Genomic DNA, 20314 nt, shown 5'->3' on the forward strand with positions numbered 1-20314 from the left:
TTGTAAGCCATGAGCTATATATGTATATTATTAATATAAAAATCAAAAGTTTGATTTTCAACATTTTAAAAGAACAGCTACAGCACCCAATTCAATTATCTGTGCTGAAGCAAGGGGACACTCAAAAGAATAAACATGTGATCTAATTATATGAGCTTTACTCCCATAGTAGATGCATTTTTATAGGATGTATGTATAAATCTATAACAATATAAAAACATGTATAGAGGCAAATTTTTAACAATTTATCTTTTAATTTTTTTTTTTTTAGGTTTTTTTTTTTCTCGAGACAGGGTTTCTCTGTATAGCCCTGGCTGTCCTGGAACTCACTCTGTAGATCAGGCTGGCCTCGAACTCAGAAATCCACCTGCCTCTGCCTCCCAAGTACTGGGATTACAAGTGTGCGCCACCACGCCCGGCAACAATTTATCTTTTAGATAACAAGTATTAATTTTTGTCAAAAAGGCTTGTCATGTAATAGATTAATAATTAATAATCAATTTGATTGCTGTTTAAAATAAGGAACAAACATTTTCTCATGCTCTTAAAACATTCTTTTAAAAATATTTTTGTGATTTTATTTTGTAACATTTTATTATTATATCAAATCTTTATTGGAGGATGTCAAAACCTTATTTGGAGAGATTTTATATTAATGTTCTCTTTGTTAAGGAATGGAAGTGAACATATAAACTGTTGACAAATACTTATGGTAGCTTTCTCCAAGTTATGTCTCTCAATATTTATTTTGTATCTATCTTGAGAATATCAGAGGCTTAAATGACAAACTTAAAGCAGTGTCTTAGGCAAAATATTTATCTTAACACCTTTTGAAAAAATCATTTTCTTAAAAACTTTAAAAGCCCATTGTTAAGAGCAAGCCATTTCTTGAGGAATAACTTTCTAATGAAATTATTTTATTGGTTTTTTAAAGTTAGCTTATGCTCTTTTAAAGTTAGAAGTGAATGTTTTTATAATTATCAGAATGTAAAGCAAAAATCTACCCTCTATACCTATAATAATTTTGTATGGAGTAGATAGGCCAAATCTTAATGCCTTTATAATTTCTATATAGCCTTATTATCTTTTACAGATCTAAGTGTGAACTTTATTTTGAACCATATCTGTATGAATCTGTTAAAATGTTCTTTTGGCCAGAAACTCTCTAAGTGAGGCCTGCAAGACAAAACTGCATCTCTCAAGCCTCTGCAGCTTTGAGCAGCTTTGAGGAAGCTCTGAGCTTTGTATTAACTCAAATGTAAATCTCCTGATCTGAGTTTGTTATCTCTAAGGCCAGACCTACACCTACCGGTCCTGTAAAGAGTAACCAGACCCCATTGTATGAAGGTCAAATAACAAAAGGAACCTGTAATATCAAAGCATAACTACAATTTGTTGAAAGCAAAACCCAGTTTTAAACAATCTTTTCTCCTTAAAATTAATGGCAAATATATTTTTATATTGTAAAGTTTGTCCATCATCTTGTGTTTGAATGTATGACTTTGTAACTTATTGAAGAGACATTATTTTAAATCGTATTTCTTATAAATCCAATCTCCAGGCCAAGATTCACACAAATCACCATGCTAATTTAGAAGCATCTTAGAGGCCTGTATTTCCTGGGTTGTGTCATGCCACGTGTAGCTAGTTAAGATGGCTCTGACACTGAATCACCAGTTTAAAACTAACCTTTTCTTAATAACACTATACCTTTTAAATCATAACCAATTAATTTATAACTCTATAGTCAAGATATGTAAAACATTTATACCTTTAAGACTAATTAGAAATAAAAATGAAGCGATCATACAAATCTCATAAATTTAAACCAAATACATTTTTTTCTAGCTGTAACTTCAGGGGAATAAAGCACTTTGAACTCAATCATCATCATGATAGAAATTTTTCTAAGAGAATTAACCATTTCCACTTGTCCGGCTGCTTGCTCTTTAAGAAGCAGCCTTTTTTCCAGCTGTCTTTGACTCCTGCCTTAGAATGTGAGGCACCTCAAATTAGCCTCCTCTGTGTAAACCACAATTGGCAGGACTGCCAGCAAGATAACGCCTTTTTACCATTTTTTTTTTACATAAAACATAAAAAACAACCAATCATTCAGCCAAACAAAACAATAGACAACATGAATTGACACACATATAGACAAGTTTTGGTGCACCAAAGACGTACAATAGACAGCGAGGGAACTTGATGTCCCCAAAAGATCCAAATATCTTAACCTGAACTTAGGAGATCTCCAGTAGGTTTCAGAGAGAAAACAGGATGTCTCCCATTTTCTTCTCCTTTCCAGGAGAGTTTTGAAATAGCTTCTAACCATTATTATTTTTTTTTTTGATACCGTGTCCTACAGATGGAAAAACTGCTTTTCTGCAACCTGCTTTTTTCTCTTGTTTAAGATTTAACAAGGGGGAAGAGGGGTGCCTAGGTGAACGCACACACCTGTGGAGAAGGAAGGAAAGCCCAGGAATTTCTCTGCAGTCCAGGTCTTACATGCTGCCCATGAGCAGTTTTTTCTCCGGCCGCCTCAGCAGCAGTCTCTGACTTCTACCTGCATGGGTCTCCCTTGTCCACTTTTGCCTAGTCCCTGTCCAGGGAGATAGCCCTGGGAGAGCATTTGTTGAGCAATAACTTCATTGGGATTACACATAAGGACTTTCATTTGAGAGAGAATGTCTCTTCCCCGGAGGTTAGCAGGCAGACCAGAAACCACGAAGGGCTGAATAGAGCCAGTATTTCCCTCACTGCCCTCCCAAGTCAGCAACTGTGAGCTCTGGAGAGTATTTTTTTTGATTGTCCAATCCCCTGCAGATGGGTCAGAGAGGCTTGCAAAAGCCAAGCAGGGGGCCAAGCACATTGCAAGACCACAGTAGAATCGGCACCTGAGTCTAAGATGCCCTCAAAGCTTTTACCATTTATTTTAAGGCTGAGTATAGGATGATCTCTGGTGATTGCCTGGACCCAGTTAAGGTCTGAGGGACTTTGCTGAGAGGAGCAGCGCTGCATGCCTATCGCTGGGTATAGGGTGGCGGGCCACGTGGAGGGGCTTGTTTTGGCTCTGGCTTTTCCTAGGCATTTGACTTTGAAATAAATCTTGAAGTTAGAGTGACCATTTGTCCCTCGTAGCTCCTTTAAGAGGGCGACTTGCTCTCTGCAGCTTTTCTCCTCCATGTTGGCTTTCTCCCCAGGGGTTCTCTAAACTTAATAACATATCAGCAAGGGATGGGTCCCTCAGGAGTGGAGGATAAAGAGAAGTTACAGGAGCAGATGGTGGGGACTCAGACCTGTCTATAACGACCAAGGAAGGTTTTGGAGAGTTCTTTTTATGGGAAAGCAAGGTCACAGAAGCTGCCAGAGACAAAGGGCGGAGGCAATATTCAGCAGGGTCCTCGTTCACACTCTGAATGAGCCTCCAGTAACTAAAGAATGTATCAGACATTGGTTCACCTGTACCTGTTTTTAAAATCTTATTAATTTCTTTACCAAGTTAGCGGGTGAATATCAGGTCCACTTAAAATTAACCAAGGGCATTTTTCATGACAAAACAAAAGAACTTAATTAAATCTTTTTTCTTAACTCTTACTCCTCTCTCCCTGAATGATTGCTTGATTTCTCCTATGAATCAAGCCTCTTTAGCCTCTTTTTTTTCCCCAATGACAATCGGACGACAATGTTTGGCCACTCACCTGCCCTTCCAGCGACGCACGAGCAATGCGGTCTGTGGGGTCCTTGAATCTTCTTCCCGGGGTTTCTTCTCCATCGTCTGGTAGTTGACCGTACTTCGGGTCCCTGGTTCGGGTGCCACTGTAACCCGTCCCGCGGGTCAGTTATTCCAGGGTTCCGAAGGGGTGCTACCTGAGGGTCAAAAGGGGGGAGAGAAGGAAGGAGGCCAAGCACCAAGAAAGACAAGTCAATCTGGGTTATGTCAAAGCCTCATTTAATGTTCTGGGGTACACAGGTTTTAAGGCTTTCAGGAGGGGCGTACCCCAAGGCAAGGACAAAGGAAGGAAGGGCAATCCTAGCAGTTTCAGCAGGAAGAGATAAGGGTCCTCCGGTGGAGACCACAGGTGTTTGCACAGGCTGGAGCCTGCCGCAGTTATCTCAGGACTTCCTTCCACCGCAATTACCGGAGTCGGTGGTGTTGATGCAGGCAGGACCATTCTGCCGTTATCTCGAAACAATGGCTAAGCCCATGCCCATGGGAGAGGCTCTTGTTTGCTTTTCTCAGGGCCTTTGCCCTGTCAGCCAAAGTGAGGGTCTCTAATGGCTTCCTACAGGAGAAGTGATTGTTGTTTCCTGTATTTTTGTTATTAGACTTTCAAAGGACCTAATACCAATACTTGTCAAACTATTGTACAAAATAGAAACAGAAGGAACACTACCCAATTCATTCTGTGAAGCCACAATTACACTCATACCTAAACCACACAAAGACCCAACAAAGAAAGAGAACTTCAGACAAATTTCCCCTATAACATTGATGCAAAAGTATTGAAAATTCTCAAAAACCAAATTTAAGAATACATCAAAATGATCATCCATTATGACCAAATAGGCTTCATCCCAGGGATGCAGGGATGGTTCGATACATGGAAATCCATCAATGTAATCCACTATATAAACAAACTCAAAGAAAAAAAACACATAATCATTTCATCAGATGCTGAGAAAGCATTTGACAAAGTCCAATATCTCTTCATGATAAAAGTCTTGGAAAGATCAGGAGCTCAAGGCCCATTCCGAAACAGTAAAAACAATATACAGCAAACCAGTAGCCAACATCAAACTAAATGGAGAGAAACTTGAAGCAATCCCACTGAAATCAGGGATTAGACAAGGTTGTCCACTCTCTCCCTACCTGTTCAATATAGTACACAAAGTCCTAGCCAGAGCAATTAGACAACAAAAGGAGGTCAAAGGGATTCAAATTGGAAAGGAAGAAGTCAAAGTATCACTATTGGCAGATGATATGATAATATACTTAAGTGACCCCAAAGTTCCACCAGAGAACTTCTAAACCTTATAAATAACTTCAGCAAAGTGACTGGATATAAAATTACCTCAAACAAATCAGTAGCCTTCCTATACTCAAAGGATAAACAGGCTGAGAAAGAAATTAGGGAAAAGACACCCTTCACAATAGTCACAAACAATATAAAGTATCTTGGTGTGACTAACCAAACAAGGGAAAGATCTGTATGACAAGAATTTCAAGTCTCTGAAGAAAGAAAACTAAGAAGATCTCAGAAGATGGAAAGATCTCCCATGCTCATGGATTGGCAGGGTTAATATATTAAAACTTTCCATCTTGCCTAAAGCAATCTACAGAGTCAATGCAATTCCCATCAAAATTCCAACTCAATTCTTCATAAAGTTAGAAAGAGCAATTTCCAAATTTTTCTGGAATAACAAAAAACTCAGGATAGTGAAAACTATTCAACAATAAAAGAACCTCTGGTGGAATCACCATCCCTGACCTCAAGCTCTACTACAGAGCAATAATGATTAAAAAAAAAACTGTATGGTATTGGTACAGAGACAGGCAGGAAGTTCAATGGAATAGAACTGAAGATCCAGAAATGAATCCACACACCTATGGTCACTTGATCTTTGACAAAGGAGCTGTAACAAACCAGTGGAAAAAAGACAGCATTTTCTACAAATGTTGCTGGGTCAACTGGCAGTCAACATGTAGAAGGATGCAAATTGATCCATTCTTATCTCCCTGTACAAAGCTCAAGTCCAAGTGGATCAAGGACCTTCACATAAAACCAGACACACTGAATCTAATAGAAAAGAAAGTGGAGAAGAACCTGGAGCACATGGGCACAGGGGAAATTTTTCTGAATAGAATACCAATAGCTTATGCTCTAAGATTATGAATTGACAATGTGACCTCATAAAATTGCAAAGTTTCTATAAGGCAAAGGACACTGTCAATAGGACAAAACAGCAACCAACAGATTGGGAAAAGATCTTGACCAATCCTACATCCGATAAAGGGCTAATATCCAATATATACAAAGAACTAAAGAAGTTAGACTCCAGAGATCCAAATAACCCTATTAAAAAATGGGGTACAGAGCTAAACAAAAAATTCTCAACTGAGGAATACTGGATGGCTGAGAAACACCTAAATCAATGTTCAACATCCTTAATCATCAGGGAAATGCAAATCAAAACAACCCTGAGATTCCACCTCACACCAGTCAGAATGGCCAAGATCAAAAACTCGGGGGACAGCAAATGCTGGAGGATATAGAGAAAGAGGAATACTCCTCCATTGCTGGTGGCATTGCAAGGTGGTACAACTACTCTGGAACTCAATTTATCAGTTCCTCAGAAAATTGGACATAGCATACTACCTGAGGACCCAGCTATACCACTCCTGGGCATATACCCAGAAAGTGCTCCAACATATTATAAGGACATATGCTCCACTATGTTCATAGCAGCCTTATTTATAACAGCCAGAAGCTGGAAAGAACCCAGATATCCCTCAATAGAGGAATGGATACAGAAAATGTGGTACATTTATACAATAGAATACTCCTCAGCTATTAAAAACAATGAATTTAGGCTGGAGAGATGGCTCAGTGGTTAAGAGCACTGACTGCTCTTCTAAAGATCCTGAGTTCGAATCCCAGCAACCACATGGTGGCTCACAACCATCTGAAATGAGATCTGATGCTCTTTTCTGCTGTGTCTGAAGACAGCAACAGTGTACTCACATACATAAAATAAATAAATAAATCTTTAAAAAAAGAAAAAAAACAATGAACTCATTAAATTCTTAGACAAATGGATGGAGCTAGAAAATATCCTGAGTGAGGTAACCCAATCACAAAAGAACACACACAGTATGCACTCCCTGATAAGTGGATATTAACCCAAAAAGCTCAGAATACTCAAGATACAACTCACAGAACACATGAAGCTCAAGAAGAAGGAAGACCAAAAGTTTGGATACTTTTATCCTTATTGGAAAGCGGAACAAAATACCTGTGGCTCACAGCCAACCAACAGAATGAACACAGGGTCCCCAATGGAGCAGCTAGAGAAAGGACCCAAGGAGCTGAAGAGTTTTGCAGCCCTGCAGGAGGAACAATAATATGTACCAATCAGTACCCTCAGAGCTACCAGGGACTAAACCACCAACCAAAGAGTACACATACACCTGGAGGGACCCATGGCTCCAGCTACATATGTAGCAGAAGATGACCATTTCAGACATCAAGGAGAGGAAAGACCATTGCTGCTGTGAAGGCTCGATTCCCCAGAATAGGGGAATGCAAGTTAGGAAATTGGGGGGGGGGGATTACAGAGGGAGGGGGATGGGATAGGGGATTTTCGGAGGAGTAATGCAGAAAGGGGATACCATTTGAAATGTAAATAAAGCAAATATCTAATAAAAAATTAAAAAAAGAAATATATGTAGCAATGTCCACTTTACCTCATAAATATAAAAATGCAAAGTAAACAATAAAACTATTTTCCCTTGAGAAAAAAAAAGGAAAAGAAAAAAAAAAAAACAATTGCTTTAATTTCAACCCAAGACAATGACACATCTTAGTTCCTGGGGAACTTAATGGAAAAAATTAAAAGAATCAGTTTAGTGAAACTTCCTATGATTTAGAAAACTCTAGTAAAGACTTCATTTACAAAAAAACAAAACAAACAAACAAAAAAAAAAGCAGAAATAAGGGGCCGGGCAGACGGCAAAACTGAACACTCATGCTTAGGAGACTGCTATGAGAACGGAGATAAAAAACATGAAATATTCACCAGGGTATAAAGGGCTGTATTTGTATTAGGGATCATGGCTGTGTAAGTGTGGAGAAAAAGGTAATATGGAGAGCAAAGTTAATCAGAGAAGATTTCTCCGAGAACAGGCGAGGTAGGAGGAGACTGTGAATGTGAAAAGCATGCCAAGAAGTAGAGATGTAACACTGAACACTGAAGCACTATTTAGAACAAAAGACAAAGGAGAGAGGACCTCCCACTGGGGAGAGACTTTTCTGTAAGAGCTCTAGGTTCCATGAGGCCTTGTGTTGGCTCCTTATGGCTAAGTCTAGAAGTTTCCAGAAGGAAGCAGTGTGAATAATGATGAAAGACCACTCTCCCCCTGACCTCTGTGGGCCCTGCTTCTGCCGTGTAGAGGGTAGGCAGGTCGTGGGTGAGAACAGTAAAGCACACAGATATATATTTCTTTTCTTCCTTGGGCCACCCAGCAGAGCTGGCCTGACACCTAGATTTCCCAATGAGCACTCCAAACCAAACTGCAAAGCTCATACAAACTGCTCCGTATTTCTATGATTCCTATCAGTGCGCCTCCTGGATTATAATTTCACTATCGAGGGAAGACTCTGCTGGGTTATGTTCAGCATAGTGTACCATGCAAAACAAATGGTCCTAAAAGCCTTTGGGTGATGATAATGACTTCAGGGTCAATGACGATCCTGTCCCTAAAATACCAATGAGTGAATAACCATTGGTGGACTGTCTTGTTCTTTCTGTATATTCCTAGAAAGAACTGAACCCTGTAGTCTTGGCAACACTCTTTAAAGACATAAGAAATTGTTTATTTACCCAGCCTGGGGAGGGAAGAAGACTAAACAAATCTTCAGGCTTGCCCACCCATCTAGCTTTGGGGCGTTAGGACGCCTCTGCTTCTTAGGAAAACATTGCTTCTCATCCCCACCTACCTGAATATAGTTTCCTTTGTAACTGAAAAAAGAAGTGGCCATGTGATGCCGATGAGCAAGGGAAAGAGCTTCCTTAGAGGGGCCTGAGGAGAACAAGATGAAGAGCGAGGTTTGCTCCAGAAGACCTGGCTGCACCATGCCGGCAAGGACTGCCCCACAGTGCTGTGCACCAGGGCCTGGATGTTCCAGCTTTTCTCCCTCACCCTTTCTGCCAGGGCCTGTACTTCTGTGAGGTTATCTGGATGGGATAGGAGTCATCGGAGTTAAAACTCTGGGCTATGCAACAGTTCTTCCTGCTGCCAGGGCATGCATGTGGTCCCTCTGTGCTGGATACTTTTATGTCAACTTGACACAAGCCAGAATCATTTGGCAAAAGGGCACTGCGCGCCACTCCTTCCTCGTTGTGTTATGACTTGAACTTGACGTTGCCACAGGATCATGTGTGGAGAGCTTTAGGGCTAATGCAAGGATCAAAGTAAACACAGCCAAGGAATGTGTGACTTCCCTTTTGTCTTGGTAATCCTGAGAAGCCCCCAGACCCATTGACTTTTGATTACTGCCTGGTGTGATCTCTTTGTTCTTGGCCATGTTTAATAACTGTGTCTTTGATGGAAGAACCGACCCTATTCTCTGCTAGTAAGCTGACTGGGAAAAATTAAAGCTGCTTCAGCCTCAGCACTGGCTGGAGCCATGCTATAATGTTGTCTAATTGTCTTTTTCTTTTCAATCCTCACTCCTGCCCTTGAGACCCTGTTGACTGACTGAGCTGGTTTGGTCACTCATGTGTGGAACACAGGGTCTCCAGCTGGTGTCACTGTCACAGGCTCACATGTGGAATACCAGATCCCCCGGCTGGTGTCACTGTTTTGGGTGGTTGTAGAACTTTGAGGAAGGGGAAAGGGTCTGGCTGGTGGACAGGGTCACTTAGAAGCGGGCCTCTGGAGACTCTGACCCTGCTTCCGTCCTATTCTGAGTCCTGACTAAAGTGCCTGGTGAGAAGCTCTGACCCAAGGGCCTGTACCTGAAAATGAGTCACTGAAGCCAGTATGGTTTCCTGATTACTGAAGGGCTTCTACCTCCCAAACCCAGAGGCAAAGCAAGCTCCTCCCTTTAGTTCTTTGGGTTAGGTATCTGCTCACAGTGATGTAAAATAACAAACTCACTACAGGGGCAAAGCAAGCTCCACCCTTTAGTTCTTTGAGTCAGGTATCTGCTCACAGTGATATAAAATAACAAACACATTAAAGTAGTTGTTATTTTTTTCTACATTCTATGTGCACACATTAAAACGCAACTAGCCGGGCAGTGGTGGCGCACGCCTGTAATCCCAGCACTCTGGGAGGCAGGGGCAGGCGAATTTCTGAGTTTGAGGCCAGCCTGGTTTACAGAGTGAGTTCCAGGACAGCCAGAGCTATACAGAGAAACCCTGTCTCGAAAAAAACCAAACCCCAAAATCCAAAAAACAAACAAACAAACAAACAAAAACCCGCAACTGGTGCAATTAAACAAATATGCAAACCCAAGCCTGTACAGGCAAAGTCTGTTTCTCTAACACACAGTGCTGCTCCTAATTAGCTACAATAGACTGCACACAGGACCAGAAGTCTATAGTTTAGAAGAAAATTCCTAACAGTCATGAAGTGCCACAAAATAGCTCACCTGTGTGCAGTTTTCCATGTGTTTCTTTAAACCCTCTATTGTCTTCCTCCCCACTGCCTGGCAGGTAGGACAGGACATACTGCCTTTATCCATGATCTCTAAGTACCACTTTTCCTCCATACTGCCTACAATGGAAAGAACAGGACACTGTAATCTGCAGCATTCTTCAGAAACAAAAGCTTAAATCTACAATTGAGGGAAAATATTAAACACACTCTCGCAGTACAAGATTTCCAAACATAACTTGTTTCATAACTATAGAGTTTCAAAATTTTCTGCCCATTTCACCATGAAACAAACCTATCTGTGGCTCACTCCCAAGTCCCATGGAGTGAGTCAGAACTGGGGGGCAACTTTTCACATCACGATGTAAGAAAAAGATACTGAGATACGCAAAATTGCTGTCTGAGATTTTTTTCTATGTGCCTGAGACAGTGCTAAATGTTTTTATGTCATTTAAATTTCATCAAAGTAATACTTCCTGTTTATATACAAGGAAACCAAGGGTTAAACTAGGGACAGCCCTAGGCAGCTCAGAAGGCACACAGGGCCAAAATTTAAGCCTGTGTGACCTCCAAACCAGCAGCAGCTGCTGCTTCCATGAACAGCAGGTGAGGCTTGGTGGTCGATGCCTCCCCATCAGGAATGAAGGGCGGGCTCGGTTCAATTTCTCACAGAGACAGAGAAGGGAGGTAAGAAAGAGGGAGAAATAGGTGACAGCCTCATCTGGTACATCAACCCTCACAGAAATAACACGCATATTCAAAGAGAAGAGTACCTGCTGCATAGACTGGCGGCTCCTTCCGAACCCTACGAGCCTGGGCTTTGGTGTGAGGCTGAGCTTTAGGCCGCTGCTTCCTTCCCGCATAAGATGCAAACTCAGAAACCTGAAACACATCAACTTCCCAAATCACCTTCCCCTTCTCTTCAGTAGACTAGGCCCCACTCCCTCAACCTCCTGACCTTCCTTTCACACAGGACTGACTGAAAAGGAATAAGAAAGCCGGTAAAAGTCATCCCCTCACCGAATTCTAGGGATTCCAAAGTCAATCAAGTCTACAAAGCAAAGGCTTTCTATCTCCAGCTTAAAGGGTGAAGCCCAGTCTCCCACAGAAGGACAGACAGTGCAGGACCCTACCGTACATCTTGTGCTTCTTTTGCGGAAGCTCACTATAGTCTTCATCTTCTTCCTGCTTGACTTTCCTCTTTCCTTTGGCCTTCTCCTTTTCCTTTTCACCTGTGCCTGACATTCCACACAACAACAAAGCAGTCTGTAAATGCCTTCCAAACCTTGTCACAGCACCACATGGCATGAATCACCAAAAAATGCACCCTCACAGAACAGCTTGGAGAAACTTGGTGTGAACAGATCCTAACCTATGGAGTCTCCCTTTTCCCTGTAGATTGTCTTCCCTCAGAAACCATCAGATCGCCCTATGGTTAAACACGTCTCTTGACTATGATTTGTGTCTACAGAAGCAGAACTGAACAAAGACACCTGTGGATCAATCACTGACTGTGACCCTCTGAAGTAGAAATGACAAACTCGTCAAAACTTCAGCCATTTCTTAGAAAGGAAGGATTATAGAGGTTGAATCCTGGCCACCAGGACTGGCGGGATTTGAGACTAGGCACAAAGACCCACAAAATCCCAGGTAAACTGGGCTATTTGGTTACCCTACTATTTCAGTCTTTTTTTTTTTTTATGTCATTAGTTTATTTACATTTTTTTCTAGTATAAGAGTTCAAGAGTTTAATCCAATTTTCAGGTCATATCTCTTAAACTTTCTTCATTCTGTTAAAGGGATGGATTAAATATCCTTATTTTTTAAGTAGCTGGTGTCTTACTATAAAGAAAGGAGCGGCAAATCCAGATCCAAAGTACACGGTCATCATAGCCAGTAACCGCCACTTGTTTTCCACTGAAAACGGCAAATTCTTCCCCGGACCCTCCTCATAGTGGCTGCGACGGACCACGGAGGTGGTGAACCTCCGGACACTCTGGCCCAACATGCCGCTGCTAGTTCTGCGAGGGACACAGACACGGAAGGCGCGAGAAATGGCCGTACCACCACACTCTTCCTTCTTCACGACCTTGCTATCCCCAGCGCTATTTCAGTCTTTTTGGAATGTATTCAGGTTAGAGGGATAGAAGGACCATCATTTGAAGATCGTTTGTATTATAGTATTTGATGTCTTTGGCCATTCATAATGAGTCCCAGTCAACCATAGATGAATGTATACTACCATGGTGTCTATTGGACTATAGTTATCTGAACAAACCAGGTGATTAGAAGAGGCCAATTTCAGGCCCATTTACTAACCTTCAGGGAGGAGAGACGAACTTGACACTGAATTCAGTCCCCAATGGCCAATATGTGCCTGTATGACAAAATATTCATTTAAATAAACCCTATGTACTAGGGATCAGTGAGCTTGCAGGCAAGACACTTATATACATAAAATAAAAATAAAACTTAAGGCCTCTAAATTTTTCAAAAGGAAGAAATAGAGGGAGGAGACCAGCCTGAAAGAATTTTGAAGACCATATCTCAATGTAAAAAATAATTTAAAAGAACTTAGGATATACCTCAGTGGTAGAACTTGAGCCTAGCATAAGAATTCAATCCAATCCATAGTACTACAAAATAAAGAACAGCTTAGGTGTCATGGTGAACCTCTAGAATACCCTCACCTAGATAGGAACTGGAAAGTAATTTAAAACCCTTCCCTGATGCTAACAGTTAACTCTCTCCAATGTAGATGTCATTATCTTTCTGACTTTGAGGTTAACCACTTCTTAGCTTTAAAAAATTTTTAAAAGAAAAGTTTTTACCACCTTTGTACAGGATCATAAATCCTAGACATTGATTCTTTTTCATTTTTCATGTTTAGACAGTCTCACTAGGTAGCTCTGGCTGGGATCCAACTCCCAGAGATCCACGCGCCTCTGTCTCCCTCCTGTTCACACAGGTGGGTGAGCACTTTTAATTCTTCCATCAGCGGGGCTAACTACCCTGATCCAAGATGGTAACATTTTAGGATCCTCATCCCAATTTTGGAATTCTTCTTATTATTAATTTAACATAAGCAAACTGAACCCTGAAATGTGGGAGAATATCCGGGCTGCTGCTCCATCCTGGAATGGGGGCAGCCTGCGACCAAGTTTAGCAATGTGAAATTGAGGCTAGGAAGTTGCTCCTTCTCTTCTCTGGGAAGGAGGGCCCCGTTGGAATGATTTTAGTTCTAATGCTTATGTTTCAAAGAGCAAGATTTTTTTTTTCTCAAAGAATGCTGTCCCACATTCTATGCGGGCTCCCCTCCCCCTCCCTAGAGGCTGAAGTAGAGTTAATTACTGACAGTTGACTCCAGGGAGACTTCATGAACTTTACTCCTGAGAAGACTGAATTCCCCTTTGCCCAGCAGCTCCTGGGTGTCTCTAACCTACAGTGGGCCTCTCTCAGCGTCGTAGCTTCCCTCTCTGGGCCTGTCTCACGGCTCCCTTCTCTAAACCAAAATGAAAGTGGCCGTCGGCACATCACTTATAAATAAAAAGAGTTCTTTAAACAAATTAAACCAGTTTGTAACCATCCACCACTCCTTCTTGTGAATAGAGCTTGACTTGCTCCCCCTTCTGGCCAGAACTTGATGTGACAGGAGGGAAGAAAAATCAGAGAAAACTTCATAGGGCCTAAGGGGGCCTGATCCAAAGACTTCAGCTCCCCAAGGGGACACACATGACACTCTGGGGATTTTCACATTAAGAATTCTGCAGGAGCCAGGCAGTGGTGGTGCACGCCTTTAATCCCAGCACTTGGGAAGCAGAGGCAGGCGGATTTCTGAGTTCGAGGCCAGCCTGGTCTACAGAGTGAGTTCCAGGACAGCCAGGGCTGCACAGAGAAACCCTGTCTTGGGGAAAAAAAACTGCAAGAGAGACAAGAAGTCAGCGATGTTGCCCGAGTTGAAATAAGCAGCTCTCTCTTTTCACTCTCTCTCTCATTCTCTCTCTGTCTCTATATCTCTGTCTCTTTCTGTCTGTCTCTGTCTCTCTCTGCCTCTCTCCCTCTCTCTTCCTCCCTCCCCCTCCCTTCCTTCTTTCCTTCCTACAGGGTCTCACTATACAGCCTTGACTGTCCCGGAACTCACTCTGTAGACCAGGCTGGCCTTGAACTCTCAGAGATCCACCTGCCTCTGCCTCCCAAGTGCTGGGATCAAAAGTGTGTGCCACCATCGCCCAGATCTATTTTTAAAGATTTTTTAAAATTATTTTTAATTATGTGAAGATCTGTGCACATGAGTGTAGGTACCCACAGAGGCCAGAGGAGTTGAATTCCCCAAGAGCTGGAGTTACAGGTAGTTGTGAGTTACCTGATGCAGCTTCTAAGAGCTGAACTCAGGTGCTCTGCACGAGCAGTGCATGCCCCTAACTGGTGAGTCATCTCTCCAGAACCAACTTTCTTAAAGGATATTTGGACAACCACCAATAGTGCAGAAGACTGAGACCTAATGTCGCTGTGGTCCCCTGTCTTTTACTTTGTAGCCTTTTGTGACCCCAAGAGTAACTGGGCATGGATGGGAACAGAAGCCTACAGAGGCAGGGGACTTTCTCGCTTGTTTGTTTCACTTCAGACATCAAACACGTTCCTTGGCTCCCTCTGCAAACTGGGAAGCCTCAGAATTCAAGTCTGGATGAGGGGCTAGTCCATTCTTGTTCTTCATTTGTGCAAGCTATTTTATGCTAGGTCCCACTCCCCGTCAGATGAGACCAGAGGTTACCCTAAAGAGTGGGACTTTAAGCCAATTTGTGGCTTCTTGGGAGAATACAGAAGTTCTATCTTAAACAACAGGCTCTTCTCACTTTGTTCTGTCCATTTATGGATAAAACCAGGCAGGAAGAAGTGTAGTTTTAGGGACAGAGAAATATCTAGTGTACAAGCAGTAATATGAGGCGCCAGGACTACAGGCATGGAAAGTGCAAATGGAGGGGTGCAGCCACCAGAGCATCACAATCTCCCCCATCAGAGAGGCCAGAGCCTCCTCCTGACACAGGGCTGAGATATGGAAGAAGGGAGAGGAGAGCCTCTACCAGTCTCTCCTTTTATAGTTTTCAACTTGCAGCTGGGAGTAAAAGCCTCTAAGGTTCATCTGGGCAGTGGGGGCACATGGCTTTTATCACAGCATTTGGGAGGCAGGGTCAAGTAGATCTCTGTGAGTTAGAGGCCAGCCTCACAGGGTCAGTTCCAAGACAGTCAGGATTACACAGAGAAACCCTGAGAGGGCTCCAAGATTCTTCCATGCTCCCCACCAACTTTCCTCCTGAACATCTGGAGCAAACTAAATCCCCAAATGCATAGAAAGAAAACCCTGATCTTTTTTCTTAACTTCTGCATAGCCTGAACACCCCCCAGCCCAACACCAGGATGACTGATTGGGTGGGTTGGACTCATCTGGAGACCACCCTAATTCAGTATGATTCGGTATGAAGGTGAGTTCCTCCTATGTGGGCCAACAGAAGAAATAATTTCCCAAGAGACAGAATCCCTCCCCGATATCCTGGCTGACTCAGGCTACAAGGGCCTAGAGGAAAGGGCCAGCAGTGCAAAGCCAAAGTTCCCTATTTGGGCCTTGTCTTGTCAAAAGGAACCAGGCTCTTAGGGCTGATACAGATCTAATCTATTTTGGATTTTCTCCTTCCCCAAACCCTCAAACAGATAAATGGGGGAATTTGGAAGCCACAGGACATTAATGAATTTGGATCTAGCTAACTATCTCTATCAGGCCCTTTAAAAATATATTTGTTTTTAGTATTCTTAGTTTTGTGTGGGGCTGTGTGTCTGCATTTGGATACCTGACTGAGAGTTCAGATGCCCATGAAGGCAAAAGGTGCCAGGGCCTCTGGAACTGCGATTACAGATGGTTGTAACCTGCCTGGTAGGGGCGCTGGGAAATGAACTCAGTTCCTTTGGGAAAGTAACAAGTGCCCTTAACCACTGGGCCACCCTTCCTGTAGCAGACTCTTTTTTTTAATTAGATATCTGCTTTATTTGCATTTCAAATGGTATCCCCTTTCCTCATTCCTCCTCCGAAACCCCTCATCCCATCCCCCCTCCCTGCTAACCCCCTCCCCAGTTTCCTGACTTGCATTCCCCTATTCTGTGCAATCTAGACTTCACATGACCAATGGCCTTTCCTCTCATTGATGTGGCCATCTTCTGCTACATTTGTAGCTGAAGCCATAGGTCTCTCCACTTGTACTCTTCAGCTGGTGGTTTAGTCCCTGGGAGCTCTGGGGGTACTGATTGGTACATATTATTCTTCCTCCTGCAGGCCTGCAACCGTATCAGACTCTTAAAGCTCTCAGGCCCTGGAACCCACTAAACCTGAGTGGATCTCTGAGTCCCAAGGAACTATCCCAAAACTTAAAAAGATGTTAACTGAGATTCCCACCTTAAGTCTCACCAGCATGAGACTGAGAGACAGGGCATTGCTTTGGAGTAATTATCTAATCCATAATTAGAATTACAGCTTATATCAGCGATGAATTATACAAGGTAGGAAAGGAATTGGCTAGTTGTTGCAAGGGAACAGCTAATCCCCAAAACTTGAAAGTTTACCCTTGGGCGCCCCCTTGTGGTTCACAGGCTATCCTCAAGTCTAAGGATGACGACAGCAAGCTGCTTAAACGTCAGCAGCCGCTCACGTTGGAAAGACCTAAAAATACCCTCAAGACCTGTCAAAGCCTGAACCCAGTCTCCTGTCTGACGGAGCAGGAAGGGAATCCTCCTCGACTCCCTCCTGTGAGTAAGTCCTCATGGAAAGCTTCGCTGCCCTTTCTTATTCTCAGATCCATCCTCAGGAAACCCTGATGTAGTCCTTTATATGAAAGGAGGTTCCTTCAAAAAGGAAGGAATCTGACATACAGGATGTGCAATAGTCTCTGACTGTGATGTACTCGAATCAGGACCAACGCCTAAAGCCAACACCGGAGACCAGGTGTCACGTGGACCCCCGAGAATAGTGGCTGACACCTAGTGGCCATGCTGCTTCAAAGACCAGACAGCGGAAAGCTTTAAAACCCCTGCATCAGATCCCTCTCTTAGGAAAGGAGGACACACCCTGTTCTTTGTTTTTTAAAGAATGTTTACAGGACAGGGCTTTAAAAGGAACGGTCCAAATGGTACAGGCATGTAAGACATGTATCTAAGCCAGTGGTCTGGGCTGGAGTAATGGTTCAGTAGTTAAGAGCACTGACTGCTCTTCCAGAGGTCCTGAGTTCAAGTCCCAGCAACCACACAGTGGCTCACAATCATCTGTGTTGAGATCTTATACCCTCTTCTGGTGTATCTGAAGACAGCTACAGTGTACTTCTATCTATCTATATAATTAAAAAAAAAAAAAAGCCAGTGTTCTATTCCTGTGATGAGACACCATGACTGTAGTAACTCTTCTAATGGACAGTATTTAACTGGGAGCTAGTTTACAGTTTCAGAGGCTTAGTCCATTGTCATCAAGGCGCAGGCGTGGCAGCCTGCAGGCAGACATGGTGCTGGCGAAGGAGCTGAGAGTGCTACATCTGGATGTGCAGGGAGCAGGAAGAAAGAGGCTCTGGGCTTTGAAACCTCCAAGCCCCCCCCCCCCCAGTGACACACTTCCTGCAAAAAGGACACACTGCCTAATCCTTTCACAAAGTGTCACTCCTTAGTGACCAAGTAGTCAAATCTACGAGCCTGTGGAGACCATTCTCATTGAAACCACCATAGTGCATCAGAAAAACAGCCCCCTAAGCAGATGTCCCCAGCACCCAGGGACACAGAGGCATGCACAGAACCTGGAGATGACTCTTGCTGGATTGCACTTGCATGCCCGTGGACTCAGTGCCAATAATTCCTGGCTTCTGCAGACACCTTTCCAGGATGCATAGACACTCCCTCACCTGAAACAGAAAACATCCCAGAAGCAACAGGAGTGCTTCTCTAAAATAAGTCCCCCCCTGGGCTACCCACAAGTGTCCAAAAGGACAACGGGCCTCCTTTCAAGGTACACATTACTGAGCGCTCTTCTGAATCCTTAGGAATTCAACATCATGTTGACGACCCAAGTTCTCTGGAAAGGTAGCAAAGGTTAAAGGGCACATAAGAACTGACTGAAGAAACTCAGTCTCCATGAGCCTTAGCTATTGCTCCTGGGCTTCCTCAGAGTTAGAAATTCACCTAATTTGCCACGGTCCCCTGCCTTCCCAAGCTGTATGGGAGGCCTTCCCTCACTAACGACCTTGAAACATCCAGCCGAATTCCAACAGATTTCATCAGAGCCACGGAATGACTTCCCAGGGAACAAAGGGGACATGCCTTTTTCTGTCTTGGAGATATTCTGCTTGTCATAAAGGCCTTGCCCACCCCTCATGAGAGTCTCTCTCTCTCTCTCTCTCTCTCTCTCTCTCTCTCTCTCTCTCTCCCTCCCTCAACTCCCCTCCCCATGTCCTGAATAAACTCTAAACTATTCATTCCTTCCCTCAGTGGGAAGGGATGCCTCAGCATGGGCCTGCAGGGTACCCCTTCCCCGACACCTGACTGCCCATCCACCAAACATATTCCTCCTCTCTCCCTATATTTTTACAAACACAACACTTACAATCTTTTCATGCCCCCTCCTCCATAATGTTCCCTGAGCCCTAGGTGCAATGGTTTGCGGATCCATCCTAAGGGACTGGGCTTCACAACTCTGCCTCGTGATTGGTTGTGGTTTTCTGGAGTGGTCTCCATCTGCCGCAGAGAGAAGTTCCCTGAATGAGGGTGAGAACTGTCCCTATCGGGCTGGACCCTAGAGGAGAAGGTGGAGTGTTCTTGTTTTTTATTCTCAGGGACAGTTAACGGTCTGGCCCACGGGTGTCTGGGATTGGGAGGAGCCCTGGCGCCTCTCCACTTCCTTCCCCAGTGCCATCCTCCTGAGGAAGTGTCAAAGGCCCTGCTTGACCGTGCCTTCCCCCAGCAGCTTAGAGGAAAACTCTCCTCTGGGTTGAGCTCCCTCTTTTTAGAACTATTAGTGGTTAGAATCTACCCAGCGGGTTGTCCATTACCTTCCTGAATAAAAGGACCAGTGACCCACGGGGCTATAGGACATTGAGAGATGCTCACAGTCCTCTGGGACCTTGTTTCTCTTGGAAGACAAAGGGTGAGGTTGTCCCTTGGAATCCCTGTCTACATTAGGAGAGTCCCCTAAATGTGGTTATTGAATACCCAGGTTAGTATGGTGGTGTAGTACTTTTGACCACTCTGTGATATTTAGATAAAGCTTAGGGGAACTTTTAACTACATCTTGATTAGCATACCCCATCTTATCTGCTATATATCAAAAAATCTTTGCATGTTGTGCAAGGTCCACAAATGTTCCACCATAGACAAGCATTTTGTTTTAAATGAGTGTCTGCTGCAGATAGAGAGAAGCAAAACATCACTGAATCGAGGTTTACGACCTCTAGCAGAGATCAGCCAAGAAAGAACTTTCAAGACTGTGAGGCAGGGTTAATGATTGGGGGTGCTTAGGCAAAGTCCTCTTCAGGATAATTTTCCTGTTAGCCATTCGTGTCAGGAGCCATCGTGAGACAAGCTAATATACTAGCAGGTGATCATCCTGAAATGGCCTACTTTGGATTATTATATAACCTGCGACAGGTGAGCCTTCATTCAGCAAGGCTGTGTGGGACTAATTTTAGGAAAGATTCCTGATATTCATATGCTTTTTCTGTTATTATTAAACATATATAATAATAAGTAATAGCCCACACCTTTGGAGCAGATCCACTGCAGTTCTCTGAGATGTACTGTCTCATAGTGATGCTAGGTAGACAAATAGATGACTTAAATTTTATTCATGATCCTATAAGAATTCCTAAAATGATATCTGTGATTATCAAGCTCTTTAATAGTGGAACTTCTATT

General features: G+C 43.2%; 1 protein-coding gene across 1 annotated transcript; it reads right to left on the minus strand.

The window, feature by feature from the left end:
• Positions 1 to 12074: 12074 nt before the first annotated feature.
• LOC127686736 (cytochrome c oxidase subunit 7C, mitochondrial) lies at positions 12075 to 12471 on the minus strand. The gene has a single exon (XM_052184779.1). It carries the CDS (start codon positions 12387 to 12389, stop codon positions 12198 to 12200), a length of 192 nt encoding a protein of 63 aa, XP_052040739.1. The 5' UTR covers positions 12390 to 12471; the 3' UTR covers positions 12075 to 12197.
• Positions 12472 to 20314: the final 7843 nt, after the last annotated feature.

This window comes from Apodemus sylvaticus, chromosome 6 (genome assembly GCF_947179515.1).
Source record: "Apodemus sylvaticus chromosome 6, mApoSyl1.1, whole genome shotgun sequence".
Taxonomy (NCBI): Eukaryota; Metazoa; Chordata; class Mammalia; order Rodentia; family Muridae; genus Apodemus; species Apodemus sylvaticus.